This window comes from Phalacrocorax carbo, chromosome 6, assembly GCF_963921805.1.
Source record: "Phalacrocorax carbo chromosome 6, bPhaCar2.1, whole genome shotgun sequence".
NCBI lineage: Eukaryota > Metazoa > Chordata > Aves > Suliformes > Phalacrocoracidae > Phalacrocorax > Phalacrocorax carbo.
The window spans coordinates 41,111,799-41,135,459 of record NC_087518.1 but is presented as its reverse complement, the minus strand read 5'-3'; the positions used below and the strand labels follow the sequence as shown (position 1 = coordinate 41,135,459).

Here is a 23,661-nt window from a genome sequence, read left to right as displayed (position 1 = left end):
TGCAGACCCGCGCTGGCCCTGGCGCCACCAGCGCGGCTGGGCGCGGGAGCCCAGCACCCTGCAGTGGGTTCCCCTTGGGTTACCCCGCACGCAGGATTTTGGCACCAGGCCTTTACCTTTCAGAGGTTAAATCTTCCCCTCTGGGCCATGTTCTGCCGAGTGGAAAACCCCCAAAATAAGGTAGCTTGAAAAAAAACCAACACCACCCTGTAGGTTACATCAGAAAAAACAGCACTGTTCAGGATTTTGCGGGAAGACAAGAACTAACCCATACACCTAGAGTAGTCACTGCTGTGGTATCTGCTTTCCACCACCCGCACGTCCCGCTCGCAGCCGAGGAGCCAGTTCCTGCCTGGAATGGCGGCTTTCCTCAGGGAGCACCAACCGCTGTGGGGCCGTGGCTGCGCCGGGGCAGGGGCTCATGGCGGGGCACCACAGGTCCCCACCGGGGCAGATGCAGGGGTGCCTGCTGCGGGGGTGTCTGTGTCCTGCAGCCCCCTGGTAGGGCGGGGGGGTGGGGGCCGGGGACAGCACACGGCTGGGGGGACAAAGCCAGCATGGGCCATGCTGCACCAAGTGGGTGGCGGCGGGGAGATGGAGGGTGGGCATGGGGTCTCACAGGCTGGGTGCAGGAGGGTTTGGGATGAGCCCCAGCTTGGCAGCCGCAGCACTTTGGGATCGCTCCTGGCAGGAAAGGTAAGGCAGCTGCAAGGTGGCTGTTGCCCTTGGCCGCGGTGCTATTTGCAGAGGAAATATCCCCTTTTTGAGAGCTTTATCCCCAATTATCTCCCTGCCACATCCAGACCTGCCTGGGCACAGCCAACCCCTGCGGCCTCTGGCATGAAACAGGGCATTGTGTCCCCACAGGCGTGAGCTGCAGCTTGTCCCAACACCTCCCCACTCACCCCGGCACCCTCACCTTCACCCTTCCCCCTTGCAGGGGAGAAACAAACTCTTTGGCCAAACTTTCCTTTTTTCCCCGTGGCCTATTTGTGTCCCTGCTGCTGCCCCACACCCAGCAAAGGGTCATGGGAGGAGCAGGGGCTGTTCCCCAGCATGGCTCAAACTCAGCTGAGGCAATGACAGACCGACTTTGAAGCCTGGGAGCAACTTTCCCATACCTAGGATGTCCTTTTAGCCTGGCCAAAAACCACAATCAAAAATCCTTTCTTATTGGCATCACCTTCCTTGTTCCTGTGTTAAGTCCTGTCCATCCTTATCAAGCTGCAGTGTGGGCTTGGACCTGGAGATATTTACTCTTCCAACAGCAGAGAGGAACCTAATCCTGCCCAGACACCAGCGCCAGCAGGACTGACGCAAGCGGCCCCAATTCCCAGGCCTGCCCTCCCACCAGCACATCTGTCCCCCCAGCAGCACCAGCGACCCCATGAAGATGGACAGAGAGCTGCAGACATGCTGGCACATGTGGAACCCCTGTGAACCCCACAGAGGGAGCACAAGGAAGGCCCCATGGGTGCAGTCCCCCCGTCCCCCCGGCAGCTGCCGTGGCACAAATGCCATCGTGGTGGTTTTAGGGTCAACTATTTGGACACTCTGGGTGAATGGGTTTGGTTGGCAGCAGAAAGTGTGGCTGCGGTGATGCAGGCATGGCGAGAAGGGAATTTGTGCCTGATGCCTGCCACAGGACCGCGTGCCTGGGACGGCCATATCCCCCATGGTCCCGTGTCCCACATGGCCCTTGCGCCAAGCACAGCTCTGGCTATGACAAAAGTGATTTGCTTTTGGCAGCAAAGCCCATTCTGACCCAACCTTTCCTTCCTGCTAAACTAAGCCTCTGACTCACAGCAGTGATTTTAGTGTACCTGGCCAGCAGCGAGCTCACCAAAGATAACAAAAATTAAATTAATCCAGTTTAATCTTAATCTCATTTGGTGACCAGCTCAGCCAGAGCTTTCTCCCCCATGCCAAACTGGCACATCCCAGAGCAGGGGGAACGGGATCCATAGCTGGTATCCTCAGGGGACAAGGGCAGAGGGAAGGTTGGTGGGGCACAAAGGTGGGGGCAGCCCCCAGTGCCGGTTGCCATGGCGGACGGACGGGCTGGTGCGGAGGCTGGGGCAGGGCAGGTCTCAGCAGCCGGTAAGGAAGTCTCTGTGAGATGAAATCGCCTCTGTGGGGGCGGCTGTGTCGCTTGGGAAAGTGACACTAGAACGGAAGCGGGAGCAAGGCAGCCCCCATGCTCCCTGTGCATGTCCTTGGCTGCTTGAATTCAGGGCTAGCAGGTGCCCCCCAAAACATGGGTGCTGCCAGGGGAGAAGGGACACCAATGCTCGATGTGACCAGAGCAGGTTGGCGGTTAAGAGAAAGCGCTGGCAGGGGAGGGGGTAACTGACCCCAGCCCAGGGCTGGACATAGCAAGCGTGCCACAGGGATGATCCACCAGGTGGGCATTTGGCAGGAAAAAGGCTGGGGAGCACCCTGGGTCCAAGGGAAACAGGCACTGAGTGCTGAAGGCACCACCCTGGGGTGCACTGGGAGAAGCCTGCCATGCTGTGCTTTTGCCATGCCATGCCATGCCCTTCTGTTTCATGCCATACCATGCAATGCCAGTCATTCAAAGAATTCCCTCTGTGGCAGCAAAACCACCTTTGGACATCAGGCTGTAAGGAAGATCTAAGCAGATCACAAAGAGCCTTGAAGGGAGCAACAGGGGTTTGGAAAGTCCAGGCAGTATAAACTGTCTCAGAGGAAGGCTGAAGCAATCAGGTTTTGTGGGCACAGGGAAGGGCAAGTCATGGGAAAGAGCCAGGCATGAGTGCTCATGGCGCCCAAGGGCTGGCTGTCTCAGGGCACTGAGACGCAGCTCACCATGGCTGCTCAGGAAGAGATAAAAAGACGCAAGTTTAACTGGCAGCAGATAAGACTGATGGTGGATATGAACAAAGCAAACTGGGTAATATGGGAACAAGCAGCTCAGAGGGGCTACAACACCCATCTCAGGAAGCTGCCAAGGCTGGCTGGGTGCTGGGGAGCAGCCACAATGCACTGTGTCTGGAGGCACACTGCACCACAGCCAGATGCACTGTGCGCACTCCAGGTGTGCTGTGCTGGCTCTAGATGTGCACACTTATGTTGCTGTACTCGCTCCAGATGTGCTACCTGGGCCCAGATATGCTTTCCCTTTGTGCTGTCCCAGCTTCAGAGGTGCACACCCACAGTGCCACCCCAGATCCAGATGCCAGGGCCTGGCTCCAGATGTGCACACTTGCAATGCTGCCCCACCCCAAATATGAAGGCTCACGGTTCTGCCCCAGCCCCAGATGTGCACCCCACTGTGCTGCCCAGACCCAGATGTGCAGCCCAGATGTGTGCCCCACAGCAGGTTCCACCCAGCATTTATCACTCTGCCCTAGCTATGTCACTGCAGGCAGACGACCCCCCCAGCCCCAGCAGCCCTGCAGAGGGGGCTGGCGTTCCCCGGGACCCTCCTCGTCTAGCTCCCCTCCACACCAGGACCCTGGAGCTGCAGCAAAGCCCACCCACAGGGCAAGACCGCCCCTCTGCCTCCTGAAAATGCTTTTCGATAGATTAGTACAAATGCTTTTGTTACATAACGCATTACCTGTAACCTGTAACCCTCTGAAACTAAAATTCTCACCAAAACCCTCCTTGTCTTGCTCGGGGTGTGTATAACTATACATACAGATGCATTATATACGTTACTATAACTACACATTATCATTTCAACGCGCAGCAAGGCTTCACACCCCCCCACCCCCCCAGGGTGATGCTCTTGTTTTCACCCACCATTCACTTTCACCAGAAAACCCCATAGATCTGTCAAAACCCAGAGCAGTGGGGGCTTGCTGGCAGAGGAATGGTCTGCCTTGTCCCAGGATGAGGGGGTGGGGGCTGGAAATTTTGTTCCCTAACGTTTACTTGGGAGGGCAGAGGGCAGGCGAGCAGTGTGGTATTTCCTGTGGTTGCAGTGTCTAATGAGGTTAACACTGTTATTGAGGTTAACTCTTCAACCGACATGAAAGAGGAAGCCACGGGCTCTCCGGGGCGGGGGGGTGGGGAGGGTTGGGAGCTGTGGCAGGAGCCAGAGGGATGGAGAGCCCTGGAGCCTCAGCCCCTTCTGCCCCCTGCCTTGGGGGTCCACAGCCCATAGCATCCCTGGATGAGCTGGGGACCGGCACAAGCAGGGGGGGTGACACTCAGTGCCGGTGAAAACAACCTCAGTCCTTAAGGAGTTAAGACTTCTGGGGTTAGTGGAAAAATGTTCTTTTGGTGACAGAGCTTAGCCTGGCTCCCCAGGACCCCTCCACTGGGTTCCTGGTGCCATGCATGAAGCCACGCAAACATAAAAATCCATTTGGAATAGACTTGAATTTGCCAGGGTGACTAAATGCTGTAACAACTTAAAGACTAAAAAGACAACCCCCCCCCGAGGCTGTTCCTTTAAGGGATGCTGGGTTTTCCCATGGACTGACTCAGACTGGAAACTCTCAGTTTTTCTCGATGCAGCAATCTAGGTCAGGCTTGCTGACAGTTGCTGATGCTTCTCGTCCCGCCCGGCAGCCCCGGCCGCAGCAGCAGGCAGAGGGGCCCAGCAGCACATGTCCTGAGGACTGGCAAGGTAAGAAACCCCCCACTCTGCCCAGCTTCCAGCCTGCTACCACTTGGATTTAAAGCCAAGAATTCCTGCTCATGTTTCTTGGCTGCTGCTTATGTGCGTTAGCCACTTCTGACACACGTTGCCAGTAAAGATTTCGCATTGTTTGGGCTTGCACAACCGGGACGGCTTTTTCCTTCTTCATTTGCTTCACATTTCTTTAGCACTAATGTATGAGGAGACTTTCTAATAGAAATGAGATCAAATCAACCAGTATCTCTCAACAAGTGGAATGGTCTTGTTCCTTCTGGCTTTGGAGTTTGCAAATGCCTCTAAATTGGAATAAAAATGCGAATGTGAGTGATCCCCGGAGGAGGCAGAGCCTGCAGTCTTGTCTTAGAGCTGGCAGCCGGTCAGATTTATTGTATTTTCATCTCTTTTCATAGACCACAAGGATTGGGTGGGTTTTTTTCCCATTTGTTCTAACTTGCAGAAGATTCACAGGCAATTGGGAGGCCTTCAAGTTCTCTTAGTGGGTCAGGTAATAGGAAGGCACTTGAAATTTGACTCACTCATGATGAATACTTGAACAGCCCTTAAAACAAATGAGGTCAGCTCACAGAGCAGGAGAAATACAAAAGCATTAGCTGTCGCTGGTAGCCTGGTTTGGGTTGATAATTTTGAAGCTTTTACAGTGGGCTCTGGTTCAGCATGTGTCTCAAAGGAAAACTTGCCATTTCTAATGTCAGATTTTGTATAGCGTTATTTTAATTATTGCTGTCTTAAAAAGAAAACTATGGAGGTGTGGGGCTTCACTCTATTTTCAGCACCGTGCATGTAAACAGGGTGTAAGGATATTGTAATGGTCTGCCCAGCACCCATCTCTGTGCCCACATCATCGGCATCGCCCCAGCCTTCATGGGAGCTCAGGTGTGCCATGCAAGCTGCTCCCAGGTGGATTTTTCTCTTGGAGAAGAGCAATCCCTTCCCCAGGAGCTGCATTTCCTTGAATCCTGCTGGTCTGTGCTCTAGCTGCTGCAAAGCTGTCCCAGCCCTGTACGCCATACTTGTACCTTGAACCCCATGAGGATGGCGAGGCTGGGCTTCCCCTCTGGCAGGGCAGGTTGTCCTGGGGGGGATGAATCCAGAGGCTGGAGGGGAAGGCAAAGTGAGCAGGGAAAAAATAAGGTAAGGCTGTGGGATGCAGACACAAGTGTGGCTCCTTGGAGAGAGAGGGAAGCCCTTGCCTGGGATTTTGTGACTGTCTCAGAGGGGAGAGCTGCCAGGAAGAGCTGTTGCTTGGGCATGATCTGCCACAGCAAGGGGGTGGGAAAGATGTTATGGAAACGAGGGAAGCTTCTGTCCCACAAAACCATTTCTGGTCAGGTCTGAGCATCTCCAGGAATGGAGACCACAGCACAACCCCTCAGGACAGCCAACCCCATGTATGGTCACCCTTAAAGTGCTTTTTTCTTATGTTTAACTGGAATTTCCTGATTTTCAATGTGAGCCCATTGCCTCCTGTCCTGTCCCTGGCCAGCACTGAGAGGAGTCTGGCTCCCTCATCTCTACACCTGCCATCAGACATCAGACCCCCCTGAGCCCTCTCCTCTCCAGGCTGAACAGCCCCAGCTCTGCCAGCCCTTCCTCACATCTCAGGTGCTCCAGGCCCTCAGGCATCTTTGCAGCCTTTGCTGGACTCACTCCAGTCCATCTGTGTCTCTCCTGTCCTGGGGACTCCAGCCCTGGACCCAGTGCTCCAAATGTGCCTCCCTAGCACTGAGCAGAGGGGCAGGATGAAGACAAGCAGCATCCCTTGTGCTCCCTTCACCCAGCATGCCAATCCTCTTTGAGGAAGGCTCTCAGGCTGCTCAGGCATGACTTCTCTTTTGTAAATCCATGCTGCCAGCTCCCATCACCTCCTGGTCCTTCTGTGTGTCCTAGGAGCTGGTTTCCAGGGGGGTTTGCTCCATCACCTGCTTGGGGGTGGTGGTGAAGCTGTCCAGCCTGTGGGTTACCAAAACTGCATGAACATAGGTGTCCGTATAAGGAAAGGATTGGAGGAATTTCACAGGTGTGAAAGCTAAGAGAAACGTCATTGGAGGTGGAAGCTCGGGGGAAGTGGCCTTGGGGCTGCTCAGCAGGGCTGGACACTGGGCTCTGCCAACGGGGTGCCTCTGCCTGAAATGCTGAGTCCTGTGTGCCCACAGTCTTGTCCCACTGTTATCCTGCTGCTGGCACGATCTGACCTGACCCCAAATGCCCAGCGAAACCCTCGCCATGCATCCCCATTGCCACCTTCAGCGCAGTCCCTGAGCATCCCAGGACGAGGGCAGACCCAGGAACATTGGGCAGCGGTGAGGCTGGTGCAACAACTCACACCTTTCCTCCCCCCAGACTATGCCACGCACGGGCGGCAGCTGCAGCCCAGGCCATGGTGGGGTCCGGCGAGGCTTTGGTGCTCCACGTCCTGCTCTGCTGCCTGTGCGGAGGTAAGCAGCAGCGCGGCACTGCTTGGCACAGCATGGCATGACCACCACAGTGTCACCCTCACTGACCACCAGAGCAAACACCCTGGCCTACTGGGGAATCGGAGTGGGAGTAGGAAAATTATAGGGCTACAGCTATGGATTTTGGGGGGAGTGCTTCATTAGTATTGCAGGGGGCTCCCACATGCAGCGGCACCCTCTCCTCCCTGCTTGCATCTTTGGACCAGGGCCAAAGTAGCACACTAGTAGCACACTAGTGTTTCAGCAGCTGTGACAAGCAGTGCGATCCTGCCTCTGCTCACATGAAGCCGGAGTGCAGCTGCGCCCTTTCCAGGAAGGCCAGATCGAGCCTGATATCGGCTGTGAGACGGGTTTGCTGGGGCTGGTGCAGAGCCCTCATCTGATAGTGAAGGGCAGCGTGCGCCTCTGCGCGGGGGCTGCTGCCCTAATCTCGGGGAATCAGAGCTCTTGAGACTACAGGTTATTTCCCTGCAGTCATTTAAGCATTAGAGCAAAACCTAAGATTGGTGAAACTAGCTGTTTCCGATCTGAGGGGATGAGTCACCGCGTGCCGGGTCACTGCTGAAGGCAGGGGAGTTTATGCCCATCCCGGGGGGGAGCAAGGGGGCCGGAGGGCACTGGCAGCCCCACCACCACAGTGTTCTGCCATGCTGCTGCCTATGTCCTAGCGAATCAGCTGCCTGTGTGGAGCAGTGCAGCCTGCAGGCCTCTTCTCCTCCCGTGGGACACTTACCCAGAGCCACCCTGACCTGGCAGGTTTTGGCGCAGGTGTTGCAAATATCAAGTGCTCAGGTCATGTCTGGATCGAGCCTGCACTGGTGGTGCAGATGGGCTCCAACATCTCCATCAACTGCATCTCCACCCTTGGCTGTCCCTGGGCCCAGTTCTTTATCGTCATCAACTACAACCACACTGAGGGTCCCCTGCGTCCCTTCAACAGCAGCGCTGTCCGGTTCCAGCTGCGCAATTTCCGGATGCCCTCCGGGTCCATCACCTGCTTCGCCCGCTGCCCCAACAGCAAAAAGCAGCTGCTGGTGTGCGGCACTGAGGTCCTGGCTGGCTGTGAGTACGTCCCCGCTGCAATGGGGTTTCACTGATTTTTGTTAAGCTACCAGCACCGAGGAGGTTGGGAGGGGGTTGCAGCAGCCTGGGCTTTGCACTGCTGGGGGGTACCCACATGTTCTGTCCAACCTTGCCTCCACAGACCCTCCGGACCCCCCCAGCAACCTGACCTGCACCATCCACGAGTTCTCAGGGCTCCTGGCATGCACGTGGGATGTGGGGCGGCCGACCCACCTACACACCCACTATGCCCTTCACCTGCGCAGGTAAGGCACTGTGGGACAGGGGGCTGTGGGGTGGGTGTGCGCCGAGCCAGACAGGGCCAGGAGGGAGCACGGTAACCAGCAGAGACAGCACAGGGTGTGCGGTCAGGGCGTGGCGGCCACAAACCCGGGTGACACGAGGGCTGCTCTGCTGCTGGCAGCTGGGAGTGCATGCCGTGCCCTAGTTATGCTTTCTAAAGCTCACATCTCCCTGGTCTTCTCCTTGCAAAATGCACCTTAAAGTGCAAGTTTAATTCTGCAGGATGGGCCTTACACACTCAGTGCTATCAGTGGCCCAGCAAACATTGAATCATGTTGCAATGCATTACAGCCATGCATTTTTTGCAGGTGCATTGACTCCAGCTAAGCTAAAGGCCGTGCAGAGGGTGCAGCTGGTGGTGTGCACATAACGCTGCCCAAAACCCGAAACTGAAACTCTAGCAGGGTACAAAAGGTTGAACCTGAAGCAGGTGTGCTGGCTGCTCTGCTGCGTGCCACAGCCCTTCCTACCTGGCCTAGGATTTTTTCTGCCATGTTTGACACTGAAGCCCATGTGACACAAGACTGGCAGGCTTTCAATGTTAATCTGACCCGATTATTGAAGTAAACACATTAAATCCCATCATATGTAGGCTTTGTGAAGAGAAGTGATTAACTGCCTGCCTAAATTTGCTTGGGTTCAAACCTTGAAATGTGCAGCCAGAAAGAACTGAGCAAGTTCCCTTCCTACAGTGAAAAATGCAAATGCCCTACAGAAACATCAAGAACTGAAGGCAATTACTTTCTAGTTCACTTTAGGAGTGACAAACTCCAGTTTTGTAGATGACTGTGCCCCAGTCACAAGCCGTGAACCCTTGAGAGCTGGAGTCGCCTTTCCAGTGGGTGTGTGATGCCAGAACGGGCTCTGACCAGGGCTGCTTTCTGCTTCCCAGTGTGGGGACAGCAGCAGCAGAGGATGCTGAGGATGCTGAGGAGAAGGTCTTCCATGAAGGCAAGCCAGTGCAGCTGAATGAACTGCGCAGTGGGAGCCACTACTCGGCATGGGTGCAGGCCAGCAACGCACTGGGTGCTGCTCGTTCAGCCCCAAGGCACCTCAACCTGCAGGAGCTTGGTATGTATGTCCATCCATCCAGCCACCCATGAGCTGCACCGCATGCTGGGGATGTGCAGTGCCATATGCATGACCCCAAGATGTGGCTTTAGGGACATGCACAAGTGGTGTGGCTCACGTGAGGGAGAGCAGCCCCCCATGACATGCCAGCACCCTGACCCATGCTTTCCTGGCTCTCCCGGCAGTGGTCCCAGCTCTGCCCCTGGTCACCAGTGCTGAGACAACGGAGACATCGCCTCCCACCACCACCATCCACTGGAGGAGGCAGACTCTGCTGGACAATGTGTACTGTGAGGAGCGACACAAAGCCATGGGTGCCCCGGTATGGCATGTGAGATGGCCCAGGACCCCCCAAAACTTCCCCCCCATGCAGACCCAGAGGAGGGGGACCCTGTGTGAGCTGTCCCCCGTTAGGAGACACATGCCAGTCCTGGTCCTGCTGGAGAACCCTAAGCACCCATGGGCAATGGGAGCATTTGGGGTCATTCAAAACACATCCCTTTGCTTTGGTGCCCCACTTTTGGTGGGGCAGGAGAGCTGATGCCCTCTGAGAGGGCAGACAGACTTTCAGACAGGGTTATCTCTGCTTTTTAAGCAAAAAGGAAAATTTCAAAATATTTCCAAACTTTATCTAGCTCTGCAAGGACAAGGCAAAACACCCTCTAGGGATGCTCAGTGCACATACACTTCATCAGTCACATTCGCACACTCACAGACACAACTAACCCTGGGGCACCTCCGCCCAGGTCCCCTTTGGTGCTGGCAGGGACTGAGGCTGATCCCAGTGCTCTCTGCAGTCCCCAAAATTGCTGTGGTGCTAGAAGCCCAGTGCAGCAGCGGGCTGGAGGCTCTTGCTGCATATGCCCCAGGTTGCCTGATGTGCTGGCAGAGGGGTCTTGCAACAGCATCAGTTTCAAAAACATGCTAGATCACCACAGGTGGGGTGATGGGGACCCCATTGGCAGGCAGTCCCCCAGGGCAGGATGTGCCCAGAGAGTTAGCCAGCCCTATGCACTCAGGGAGGACCACGACCGCCCACATCTGTGCAGATGAGGAAGGCAGCAACCGCTGCAAGCTCCTGCTCTGCATGGGGAGGTGTTGGCAGCACGGGGCCAGCTGGGTCCCACTTCCCCCTAGCACTCTACTTCCCTTGCAGGTGGAGGTGTGGAACCGTGCAACGCAGCAGGGGCCCCGCTCACAGCATGACCTGCAGAGTAACACCCAGTACATGTTTCAGGTCAGGTGCCGGCTCAGCCCTGCTAACAGCCCCTGGAGCACCTGGAGCAACCCCTTTCTCTACACCACCCCTGAGGCAGGTAAGCTTAGCCTCAGTGCTGCTCTTGCTGTGTTTTCCCACGCAGCCCATCAGCTCCTTGAGATGCTCTAGGGGGACCTGGCCCAAGCTCTGACTGCTGGGCAGCTCAAGTGAGCCAGCGACATGCAAGTGCATGGTGTGCACATGGCATGGGAGCCTGCACGTCCCTGCACTGCTGGAGACTGCTGTTGGCAGACATCAGGCATGATGCTGTGGCCCAGGAGGCACCACTGCCGTCCCCAAGCCATAGCCAAGGGCTGAGCCCTGTCATGAGCCGGTAGCTCCTCTTGTGCCCTCTGAGCACTCCCAGCCCTGTGGCACATTGCAGGTGATGGCGATTTTGGCAGACTCCTGACAGTAAGAGCCAGAGAGAAACCAGAGGTGCTTTGCAGGCACATGATTTTCCAAACAGAAAGAGGGATAGGATGTGCTTATCCGTCTTTGGTAGCTGGATTGCTTGCCCTCAGCAGCAGGGAGCACCTCTTGCCCCAGGTGGAAAAGCCGCATGAGCTGAGGTGTCCCACCAGCCACAGATACCTGTCCTCTCAGGTCAGCATCCCAGTTACTAACAGCAGGATGAACTTAGGCACAGCCAGCACAGTTATCTCGGCTAGCAGCAGGCTGAGACATCTGAGGAGTGATGCCCTTACTGACGTCCCTGTCATGACGAGGAAGCTGGGGACGCTCTTGTCCTAAAAAGCAGTGCTTGCTGCTGTTTGCTGTCTGGGCTGTTTCCTCTCCGTGGCAGCAGAGCCATGCAGCAGCGAGTCTGCCGCCACGCTTCAGTGCTGCCTCTGGCTGCATGGGGACCAGCCTGCTGCCCCACACGGAGCCACCGGCCGGGCGCAGCTTGCTGCAAAGGCTGTGCATGGGTGGAAGCCATGTGCGTGAGTGGGACCCCCGGCTGGCTCCCCTCTGGGGACTCACACTGACATCCCACCCTTCCTCCCTCAGCCCCTGCTGCGGCGCCTGACGTCTGGCGGCGCCTGGGCCCGGTGTTCCCGAACGGCAGCCACGAGGTGACGGTCTTGATCAAGGTATGGTCTGTTCTGGCAGCTCCCGTGAAATTTTTGCATGCTTTGCTCCTCCCCGAGGACAGCAGCTGCCAACAGGCAGTTGAAGGTGATGCCCTTCCTAAAGAGCCCTTTGACCAAAGAGTTGGGGGGAAGAGGAGACCTCAACGCGTCCTTGCGGCAAAATCTCTCCATCCTTGCAAAATCCATCCACACGTCACCCAGCTGAGGGGGCATCTGTCCTGCACTGGGGCTGCTCAGTGTTGGACCCTGCACCTGTCCCCATGGCGCCGGTCTGTCTCGCTGTTCGCAGCCCCTGTCGCCGCAGGATGCCCGCGGGAAGATCCTGGGCTACGCCGTGGCTGCCGAGAGCCCCGCGGGAGTGCTCCTCCTCTGCAACACCTCCAGCACAGTGTGCAACGCCCTGGTGCCCCCTGGAGCCCACACCCTCCATGTCACCGCTTACAACTCCAGGGGGTCTTCCAGCCCTGCCAGCATCACCCTCAGCCGGGGCACTGGCAGACAGGAAGGTAGGATCTCCCACACACCAACCACAGCCTTAACAGAGATTAGTTTTTATCAGGATTGCAGGGGGAAAACGCTAGCTTGTGCTAAAGCGAGGGAAAAGGCCCAGCAGAGCTCTGCCCACTCTGCTGAGGGAACACAACCTCCTCCAGACAAGGCCAGGATCCCCTGGAGATGGAGATGCTCAGCAGCCACATATTGTAGCCCTTGAGACTTTGAAGGCTGCAGCAACAGGTTTAAAAATAAATTTGTCCTTCCTGTGTTGGCTTGGCACAGGGGTGCTCCTGTGCTCTGTGCTCCCAAAAATAGCTCCTGCTGCCTCTGCCAGGGAGACAGCCCAGCTGTGACCCAGGGTGAACAGAAATGGAGGAAAAATCCTTTCTGGGCCACCTTAGGCTCCCCACGCCACAGGTTGTGGTTTTCCCCACAACCACACTTTCCTATTTTTGAAAAATGTCTCTTTTAATGAGCAATGGGAGGGGGAAGTCCTATTCAAATTAAGGACAAATATATGACTAAAAAGAAACTGAAGAGAAATAAGGTGGAAAAAGTTCTCTAATCTCTCATACTTATCAGAATCATGCGCCTTTCTTGTAAGAAATGACAGGTAAAGCATTTCAGACATGACAAAGCTGAAGATGTGCTTTTGTGATACTTATGTGAGCATAGAGGTGTATATATAGATATATTTATTTTTTCATATATATATAAAAATACCACATTCTAGAAGTTCTTGTTGCCTCTTCAGTCCTTAAACACTTCCAGGAAAGCCACATGTTGCCAGGGCTTAGCTGACCCTTCCGAATCTCCTGCTTTTTGAAGATGAGGCTGGGGTGACAGCCCCCTTGCTATCTCTCTCCACAGAGTTCCCAGCACCAGTGGCCGTGGAGGTCAAGCCCGAGAACCAGAGCAGGATCTCCGTGGCCTGGCAGCCCCTCCACCACAGCAGGAGGTCCCCGCTCTGGTTCATAGTGGAGTGGGTTTTGACTGACCAGTATAGCCGGGAGGAGCAGTATTTTTGGAAGAAAGTCCCATACCAGGAAACACACACATACATCCAAGGTAAGATATTCCAGGAGTCCTTTTGCTATTGCAGTTCATCGGGATATTATAAAGCCAAAATATATTACAAAGGCAAAGTTTCATTTAAAATCGAGCCCCTGCCCACTTGTTTGTGGAGAGTGGGACTATGAAGAGCCCTTAGGGAGAAGGAGGAATAAAGCAATAATTGACATAAGGACAGTGAGTGGGATTTGGTCCCCCAGGTGAAGATCAAAGGGAAAGAAGGGACAGGGAAAGAGAATGAAGTGACAAGTGAGCTGGCAGGCAGGGAAGCCCGTATTTAAAGGATAGAGAGAGAGAAGACACAAACACTTGAGGCACCGAAACTATTGCTTTAGCACCTCTCCTCCCCCCCACACCCAAAGAAACAATCCTGCAGGTCCTTACCAACACAGCTTGAGCCCAGCAGCATCAACATCTTAGGACCTGTCCCCCTCTGTTCCTGCTTCCCACATTAATTCAGGTGTTTATTGGTTTTTGGGTACTTCCTAGCCAGTTACTTGACTGGGCTTTTGCTGTTCTATGTCTTTTTGGGAACAGCTCATGCAGTGGCTTTCCCCAGGGGAAGTCATGCAGCGGGCTCAGAGCTGGGGAGACCCCACACTTCTGTCTACTTTCACCACTTAGTAACAAGCCCTTGAGCAAGCCTAGAGCTTTCACGGCAACTTACAAAAACATTTTAAAGGTACATCTTGCTTCTTTCCAGAAGATGCAGCCGCAGCAGGAGGTCACATCAAAGCATCAGTGTATGCAGTCTATCCTGATGGAGTCAGCAAACCGAGCTCCAGCCAAGGTAAGCCCAGTTGAGTGGAGAAGTTGCTGCTTGCTGCAATGGAGCTTTAGAGCTCAACATGCTGTTTCGTTCTTGATGTCCCACAATCCACCAGCTTTATGGAATTACTTACTTTTAGAAATGACATGTAAAACCCTCCCACTGACCAGAGGAAAGCACGGCTCTAGAAGGAAACCCCTTGTCTGCAGGACATGAAAATAGAGATTTTTATCAATGCACCTGTATGAAAGCCTTCTCTAGCTGATCTTTGCTCCTGTTCACAAATCTATAATGCACAAGAGCCATATCTTGCTCCACAAGATACACCAATGGAATGACTCTCCCTTTTTGTGATAGAAAAGATGGGGTTGCTGCAGTACACCATTGACAATAAAATGTTATAGCTAAACCAAAACATAGAAAATAACTTCTGAAGAGACCACCTGGCCAAGCTGCAGCCTGCCCTTTCTTACCTGGAGGGGAAAGCAGGCAGGCTTCAGTTCTGGGAACTGTTTTAGATAAGAGCATGGGCCAATTGACAAAGGAAAGCAAGGACTGTCAAGACTTCCAGTACTGCGTGTATTGGCTTTTGTTATCCTCAAGAGCTGGGCATACTGAGCTCCCTGAGCTGTTCCATCCTGCTGGTGGTCCACATTTAGGTAAACCAGGATAATCCATACACAGCTCAGTATCTGAGCACCTAGGATGCCTCCAAGCACCACCATACCTGCTCCAAGGATGCAACAGCACAGACAAAACCTCTGCATTTATGGCTGCTGTACACAGTGCTGTCATGGTTTAGCCCTGTTCAGCAAGAAGAACCATGCAGCTTCTTGCTCACTCCCCCCTGGTGGGACAGGGGAGTGAATTGGAAGAGTAAAAGTGAGGCAACTCATGGTTTGAGATAAAGACAGTTTAATAGGTAAAGCAAAAGCTGTGCAGGGAAGCAAAGCAAAGCACGGAATTCATTCACCACTTCCCATGGGCAGGCAGGTGTGCAGCTGTCTCCAGGAAAGCAGGGCTCCATCACATGTAATGGTTACTTGGGAAGACAAACACCACCACTCCAAATGTCCCTCCCCTTCCTCTTTCTTCCCCAGCTTTATATACCGAGCATGACGTCCTATGGTATGGAATATCCCTTTGGTCAGTTGGGGTCAGCTGTCCTGGCTGTGCCCCCTCCCAGTCTCTTGTGCACCCGGCAGAGCAGAGAGAGCTGAAAAAGTCCTTGATCAGTGTAAGCGCTACTTAGCAACAGCCAAAACATCTCCACATTATCACCGCTGTTTCCAGCAAAAATCCAAAACATAGTCCCATACTAGGTACTACAAAGAAATTTAACTCTATCACAGCTGAAACCAGGACAAGTGCCCAGTGGTGGCTGGACAGGTCCATGGAGACAAGGGAAAGCTAAGGTGAAGCCACAAACTCAACCCATATGTCAGGGTTTGGACATCCAGAGCTCCTCTATCATAGTCCATGTCTAAGGGCCCAGGGCTGAGCTTAAATAGTTCCCTGGACAGGGGGTGTGGGTGGAGGTCCCAGGTGAGGCTGGTCAGGGCCATTAAGACCTGTTAGTGCCCTTCATGCCCTGACAGAGCTGGCTGTAGCTGCAGGATACGGTAGCACCTGAGAATGCGATCAGCTCACCGTCCTATGCTGTGATGCAGTTTTAGGTGGGTTATTTGAAGTTGCTCAGATACTTTGCCTGAGACAAACTGGCTCTGTGTTTCTGCTTGGCACCCCTCATGGCTTTGAGAAGGGCAGTTATTCAATTTTTTCCTAAGAAATGGAAACAAATATTCCTGACCTGTTCATGGCTGCTAGCCCTGGCTATTAGGTGTTATCCTCACGGACACACTGACAGCCTTTGGCTCTGGGCAGGTTGGGGTTTGGGCACCTCCAGCTCTGGCAACATGAATTTCCAGGGCCCTGATTCTCAAGTGGCCTTAAACCTTGGCAGCAGGTCTCTGAGCAGAAGGCGAGGAAGAGCTGGATGTCAAAAGGAGGATGCTCTAACCTTTGCACTAGCAAATGGCTTAGAAATGTGCTAAATGCTTAAAAATAGAGACTTCATCCTTAGTGGTTGTATAGATTCCTTTAACAAAGTTTGGGGGTTCATGTGGGGAAGTACCAACCTGAGGCAGCAGTGAAACTCATACCTGTGACAAGGTTTGCTTCCAAAGCACCAGCACTCCCCACAGCTGACACCCACAGTGAAGTCCTCCAGCCTGACCACACAGGCTGAACCTCATTCTTCATCTTCCTTATTCAGATCAAGCCCATCCATTGTCAGTAAAGTGTTACTGTAATAATATGTTTTTTTTTAATTTATACAAGTTCAATGCACCAGTGACACCTGCCCCCCCAAACTGCTGAATTACCTGCCTGCAGAATAATGTGCTCCACCACTTCCCTTCCACAAACCCATATATTCCAGGGATGTTTTGCAGCATCTGCAGTGCACTCCAGCTGAGTGGGCTTGACCTGCAAACACACTCTACTTAGGGAACTGAAATACTTGAACTCCAGGAGCTCTGCTAGGAGACACATATGCTTCAAAAGCACAAAATCAGAGACAGTACCTTTTCTGGGATGTTTTTTCCCTTGGGAGAGGAAGAAATTGCATTTGGCCTTGGGTTGTGTTGGACCTTGCAAAGCAAGTACCAAACAGAAGTGGAAGAGGTCATGTGCCACCAGGCTTGGATAAGCTCCGTACTTTGACTGCTGCTGTTTCATTCATTAAAGGCTGTGAAGTCCAAAAGGTTTTCACCCATTTTCATCTGAACCAGACTCAACTGATGGGTTACTAGCTCTGTTGCAGAAATCACTGGCTGAAATCAGGTGGCCCATGTTATTTAGGATATTATATATATAGGATATATTATGCTGAATACCCTTGTCTCAGCCAGTTGAAGCTCTGTGTTTGTAGATGAGGATGCTAGCTGCTATTCTTATTAATGCTGGTCCTCTGCTTAAATGCATTCGGGCCTCTTTTGCCCGAGCAGGTGTTTGGCTTGAGCAACATGGTGGACCACTCTGTGGAGGAGGTGCCTTCTCCTCCCTGCCCTGCTGGGACAGCCGGCTCTTGGGGAGAGAGGCAAACATGGGGAGCAGCAGGATTTTTCCTAAAGCAGTCAGCCAGCTGAAGGGTATGGAGGAGTTTTCAAACTTACAAATGAGGAGTTTCATAAAGCACCTGGATCCTTGTACTTCTAAAGATGCACTTGCAGGTCTGCCCTTCCCAAATTTCCCACTATTGGCAATTTGCTGCCTTGGGAAAATCCTGCTGCCAGTGTGAGCTGTGCTTGCATGCATGGCTCTGCAAAAGGGAGTCTTTCGTTGCCAGCTGCTTTGGGGGCATTTCCCTTCCTTCAAACACAATGTGGACCCACAACCACATCATCAGCAATGCTCATTACCATTGAAAGACATAGCAAAATCACAGGGAGCAGGGCTGGAAAGGGCGATTACCTGATCCCAAGGGAAGATCAGCTGTATTGCTTCCGTTCCTGAGATATGTTTGCTGAAACTGTGCTTGCATTTCCAGGAAAAGCCAGCCTACACTAGTGTTCCTCAGCCTTGCTGCTAGAGCAGTTGTCCTCTTTCATGGCCTGTGCTTTACCTACTGCAGTCCAAGGTGACAACTGTCATCCTGCTCATGGTGAAAGGAGACGGACTACCTTACTTGTCCTTGCAGCAGCACTTGCTTGCCACCCCGGCACACCTCCCCTCTGCGTGCTCTGCCCAGGGTGCTCTGGTGGGGCACATTCTCCTGAGGGTGAACATGCACACTGTGCGAATCCCAGCAGAACCCCTTTTTCTTGCAGGGTAGCCCCAACCCCAGAAGATCACTCCAGCTGAGGTCTGACTGCAGGGCACAGTGGTTCCTTCCCTGTCTAGCTGGCAGTGCTGCTCATGCCTGGCTGGGGGTGATCACCCCAGTCCCGGTGCAGGGAGGTGACCCCAGGAAGATGTGGTGGGTGGGTTTGTCCGGACCTCAGAGCTGTGGTTCTGGTCCAGGCTACAGGCTCAGTCCAACACTGAGCCCAGCAGTCAGATCACCCTTGGCCTGGACCCTTACACCTTTTCTGTAGTAGGAACAGCACCACATATGTGTTATGGAGAAAAGATCCCACAGAAAATGCTGAACTTGGCCAGGAAGAAATCTTGCTGCTTATTTTAGCAAAAATATGCTTCTTGTCATGGCAGGCTTTTTAACTGCAGATCTTCTCTCACTGCACAGCCCATCACACAAACAGATATCATAAGAAAATTCAGTCCAATGGGGTTCAGGCACTTTGGGAAATAATCTGTAGGTGCTCGTGAAGACTAAATTCTTGTTTCAGGTGCTGAGGGGAGTGACGTTCATGAAAGTTGTTTTGTAATTGGTATTGTGTGTTCACCAACATCTCATTTAATTGGATCTCTGAGAAATAGGAGATTATGTAGAGTCCAGCCAGAGCTGGAGTTACTAATTACTTTAGGGGGCTTTATTTTTCTCTTTATAGCATTATTTATTTTTCTAAATGATTTTATCAAATTAAAAATAAGCCATAGCTTCTATGTCACCTGCTGTCCTCTAAATGACATTATGGACATTTTTCTCCTCTCTCTGTTTAAGTCCCTTCAAAGGACCAGCTCCTGGGCAGCATCTACCGTGAGATCCCCCATGGTAAGCCAGACTTTCTCCTTGACCAGAAGTGGAAGTTTCAGCATGAGCAGTGCCTGCAGCATCTGGTGATGGGGAAGCAAAAGCTCCCTTACATTTTGGAGATGCCAGAGCCAGAAAAGAGCCTTTTCACTTGATGGGGACATGGGCTGAATGGCAGGAAAGGCTGCAGTGCTCTCATGGCTCAAGAGCACCCACATAATGCATGCCTTAAGTTTTGCTTTCTTATGAGACTTATAATATAATGTACATTACAACAAGTAGGAGATAAGACAACAAGCAAAATACAATATAATGTTAACATATAGCATAACAGTGATAGACTGTTTTGACCTTACAGTTTGAACCGTAGACTCATTTAGATGTTTCCCATCCATTTTTCTGACTTTGGCTATGCTTCTGGTTTGCACATCTTCTTCTGGTAAAGATTACATTATGATCTGTTGCAGTTCTTAAAGTGAAAGTAAAACCAACGTAAGCTGAAGAATTCACTTCAGCATTTCTGGAAGGTAAGGTTGCATAGGAAATGGCTGAATACAGTGACCATACTTCTTCAAATTACTTGGCTGTACCCTGCCGTGCATGGCAATCAGGAGGTGATGGGGCTGCAGTGCCCACAATGCTCTGGTCACAGGACAACACCGTGGGACAGTGGTTTTGGTTTTGCTTTCGTTATGGCTTTGCTTCGTTAATTGAGGAGCAAAAGGGCAAGTGAAATGCTGAAGGCTGCTTTGTCAAAGATCTGCCCTTTATATCCACAAATGTCATGGCAGATGGGGCACTGGAGCAGAGCCACCTGATTGACCTTTTTATTCTCTATCCTTTTTCAGACAAAGATGTTGGAGTTTTCCTGGGACTGGGTGCCAGCGTGGTCATATTATCAGTTGTTTTTGTAATTCTGGCGTTTAAAAAATCAGCCAGAAAAAGGTATTGCTTTCTTAATATTTTTTTCCTTATTTCCGACTCCTGCCTTTCTTCCAGAATATTTTAAAATTAACTACAGAATCCTGCTCTTACTAAGGCCAACTTCTCCTGTTAATCATATTGCTATATGACAAGATATCTATGCACTCTACAGTAAGGCAAAGATCGATAGAAAAAGTAAAAATTACTCCTCTGTCAAGACCAGACTTATGGACATGCGATATATTATTACACAGATATAAGAGATAGAGAAATAGTGGAAAAACATTGCCTCTTACGTAAGTTTTATCCTAGGACTTGTTATTCCCAGTTTTGACTGAGGAGGGGATGCTGAAGCCCCTTGTGCCTGGACCCCGAGGGTCAGGCAGAGACTGGAGAGTGCAACAGCAGAAGAATTCAACAGGGAGAATCTTAATACTGGTTTTTGACACTGACTGCTATTCACTAGGCACCCTCACAAACCAGCATTCCTTCTGTCCCAGTTTGCCATTTAACTGGAATAGGAATGTCCAGGAGTCCAGGCACTACTGTCCCCAAAATAAATTAATGGGAATCCATGGGAATGGGTGCACAGCTTCTGGCTGGATCTTCCCAACAAACCAAGAAATAGGGCAGAGGAGACCTGGGGCTTGAAGATGTTGAGGGGCTGCTTCTTTCGGTTCCTGAACCCAGCCTAATTCTTCTGCTCTTGATGTAATTGTGAAACATCAACATTTCAGCAACAACAGGGACTGTGTATTTTCCCAGGAACACAGCAATGCACCAGAATGTCAGCAAAGCTCAATGAAATGATAATATCTTGGTAATTATTTTCATTTCAGCAGCAGCTTTGATAGGAAAATCAACTTTCATTACTGCTGTGTATTTGATTTCACCAGTTCAGGACACATGTGCCTCCTCTGGTTCATACATATAGCTTTTTTCTCCCCCCACCCCCAGTTTAGCAGCATTTTCACATACAGACAAGTTTTACACAAGGGATTTAACTAGTAATTTAGCTTCCAGAATCAAACCCAGAGGACTAGGTTGAAAGATGAAGAGCTAGAGTTCAAAGAGGGGAACCTACCCATATGGGGTAAACCTGGGGCTTCCAAGCCATCCATGAAGGATGGATGCACTTCGTGTGTTGCCCTTCTGCCACAGGATAATTTCATCCTGCATGAACAAGTGACTAATAAAATGGACTAACGTTTTGGCATTGATTTTTTTCTTTTTGATAAAGAATTAACGCCACTATTGTGTCACTCTTGCCAAAATGGCTGTTTGAAGACTTTCCCCACATGGAAAACAGCAACGTGGTAAAGTCACTCCAGGTAATTGCAGCATTATCTCCCAGCTTTTCTTCACTTGTTTCCCCTTAGATTAAAGCTCACTCTGGAGCTGTGAGAAACACAGATGGGAAAAGGATTAAGCTCTAAGGGACCAGGAACTGATCAGGAATAATTTCCCAGGCATTTGCAAGGTGCATGGGAGCCCAGTTTAGCTGAGGTCTTTAAACCTTGCCTTGCTATACACTTTATTTAGTGGCCACAGTTGACTCAAGCTGCCCTTGAAGTGCATGCAGCAGACACGCACAGCTGCTCCCCTGTCTTCTCGTGTCCACCTCGCTGTGGTCTCTTTCACGGGGGGGTTGGGTAAGAGAGGTGGGAAAGAAGATCAGTTGAAGACAAGTCATTGCTCCATTTCTTCCTTGGAATGCTCTAATGATCTCTCTCCCATTGGTAAAATTTGCCTGTTTGTTATGACACTCATAATTTTTTATTTTCAAGGAAAAGAGTGATTTCACATGTAACACTTTTCATAAGCCATTCTTGGACACTAGTGACCCCACAGTTATGGAAATCGAGGAGGTGCCAGCGCACGAGGAGTACAAGAATGTGGCCACCAGAAGGAAGCCCAGCAAAGAGATCCCCAAGGACAGGGAGCACCCAGGGAGCACGGCATCTGCCAGCATCACGGCCCCCGAGCAGATCAGTGACTACAAACCTCAGGTGTCTCACAGCAACCCGCTGGGGTATGTAGCTGCCAACATTTACCAAACGCAGCCCCCCACAGCCCTCCCAGAACTGGAGACGAACATCATCTTCAGAGACTACACGAGCCCCGTTATCCACCTGTGGGATGGGGAGGGAGGGGAGCACCACGTCTGTCTGCTGGAGAAGATCAACCTCATCTTAAACAACAGCCGGAGTGGGCAAAGCCATGCGTTTGGCTCAGCCCAGGGGGGACGTGGCTCCCTCCTGGAGAACCAGTGGGGACACACGTCAGCCGGAGATGTTCAAGAGCAAACACTGGTCCCCGATGAGCTGGTCTCCTGCCTGAGAGCCATGAATGGGGAGTCGGTGGATATAAAGACCTGCTTTCCACAAAGCATTGGAAGATTATTTTGAGAGAAATTGTAACTGTGATAAAAAGAACCAAAGTGATAACCATGCCAAATATCAGCCTTCGAGATTGCAAACAGCAGAACTGGAGCAAAACTCCAAATCTGAAACTCACCCTCTTCATCAACTACAAATACTTGTGGCTGCCTGGAATACTCTAGCCAGTAAATTACAATTTTAGGCTTACCTCATATTTTCACAGGCATAAAAGCATAAAGTTGGATTCCTGTAAGAACTGAAATACGAAGCAGGTGATTTTTGCAGGATGCAGTATGCTTCAATAATTATTCATAATCATTCTCTTGTTAAATATTTGGAGCATTTCATCCCTGGAGTTGATTGCAGTTAAGATGGATAAAATGATCCCTTAGACACCCTGACTGAATTATGTAAAATATCTTGGGATCACTCCTAATGAAAAGACACTACACCGAGGAGGATTTATATATCATACAGCAGACATAGGTACCAAGAACGTGAAATCTTTTCTGTGTGACAGAATAACCCAATTTCATTTTCCCTCCCATTTAATCATAAAAACCACATCAGGCAAGAACAAACTTTCATCATCTGCCAGACTGATTTAAAGTCTCTCTAAATTGGTCACTGGGCAGATTCTTCACTTTGGGTGAAGGATTTATCACCTCCTCACAGCAGCTTGTCAGCACCTCAGCTCTGATGTTTGAGGCAGAACGTGGCACAGCAAAGCAGTGTTTATTTGGCTCATGGCAGGGAATTCAGATTTTTCTGAAATACAGAAAATGAACTACAGGAGTTTCCTTCCTGCTGAGTGGTCGTGAAATCATTTAAAAGGTTGTCTGAGACTTCAGATGTGGTCTTGCAAAATGTTCCTAAAGCAGCCAGAAACTCCCTGGAAATGTGAGAGACTGGATTACATATCTATTCACTGATCACCCACACCTTTTTAAGGAAACACCCCAAATGCTTTTAAGGAATACAAGCATAAAAGAAGCTTACAATACTCTGTAAAATGCCTGAGCACTCAATGCCCTCCCTATGGTTTGCTCTGCTGCTCCTTTTCTCCTACCTCTTACGTCCCAGCTGAGACTGTGGTTTTGGTCTGGAGCTGGTGGAGGTGACACTGCATGTGGCTGGCATGGGGACAGGGCCTGGTGCCAGAGCCACAGACCCATGCACACCTATGCATGTCTGTGCACCCCCGTGCACGCCCACACACCCCCGTGCACGCCCAGGGCTGCAGGAGAGCACTGCAGAGCTTCCCGCTGAGCGGGAGGGGAGGGCAGGAGGGCCCTGTGCTCACTGCCTTGGGTAGCTCAGGGCCACCTCTTTCATGAGCCCCTTAAGCCTCTGCAGGCCAGCAAAGCCATATTCCTCCAGCTCTTACACATGTTGTTTTGGGGCTGTCTGCAGAAGGGCATGGAATTTCTGCATGTAAAACTCTTGTAAGAGACAGCCCAGAGCAGCGTGCTGCAGGCGGTGCCTTCCCCACC

General features: G+C 51.7%; 1 protein-coding gene across 1 annotated transcript; it reads left to right on the top strand.

The window, feature by feature from the left end:
• The first annotated feature begins 4,062 nt into the window (after positions 1-4,062).
• On the top strand, positions 4,063-22,963 carry IL23R (interleukin 23 receptor). Its single transcript, XM_064454862.1, has 15 exons — positions 4,063-4,600; positions 6,974-7,068; positions 7,843-8,148; positions 8,291-8,414; positions 9,344-9,522; positions 9,708-9,844; positions 10,679-10,838; positions 11,792-11,874; positions 12,164-12,380; positions 13,240-13,437; positions 14,144-14,230; positions 18,834-18,884; positions 19,712-19,808; positions 21,028-21,118; positions 21,575-22,963. Exons 2-15 carry the CDS (start codon positions 7,011-7,013, stop codon positions 22,193-22,195), a joined length of 2,409 nt encoding a protein of 802 aa, XP_064310932.1. The 5' UTR covers positions 4,063-4,600; positions 6,974-7,010; the 3' UTR covers positions 22,196-22,963.
• The last annotated feature ends 698 nt before the right edge of the window (positions 22,964-23,661 follow it).

What these genes read in the sequence shown, in the direction of transcription:
- IL23R (XM_064454862.1), top strand. Translation starts at nt 7,011, where the DNA reads ATGGTGGGGTCCGGCGAGGCTTTGGTGCTCCACGTCCTGCTCTGCTGC. An exon ending in ACAAAGCCATGGGTGCCCCG is followed by an intron (nt 9,845 to 10,678) that starts GTATGGCATGTG and finishes CTTCCCTTGCAG; the next exon opens with GTGGAGGTGTGGAACCGTGC. An exon ending in AGGTGACGGTCTTGATCAAG is followed by an intron (nt 11,875 to 12,163) that starts GTATGGTCTGTT and finishes CGCTGTTCGCAG; the next exon opens with CCCCTGTCGCCGCAGGATGC.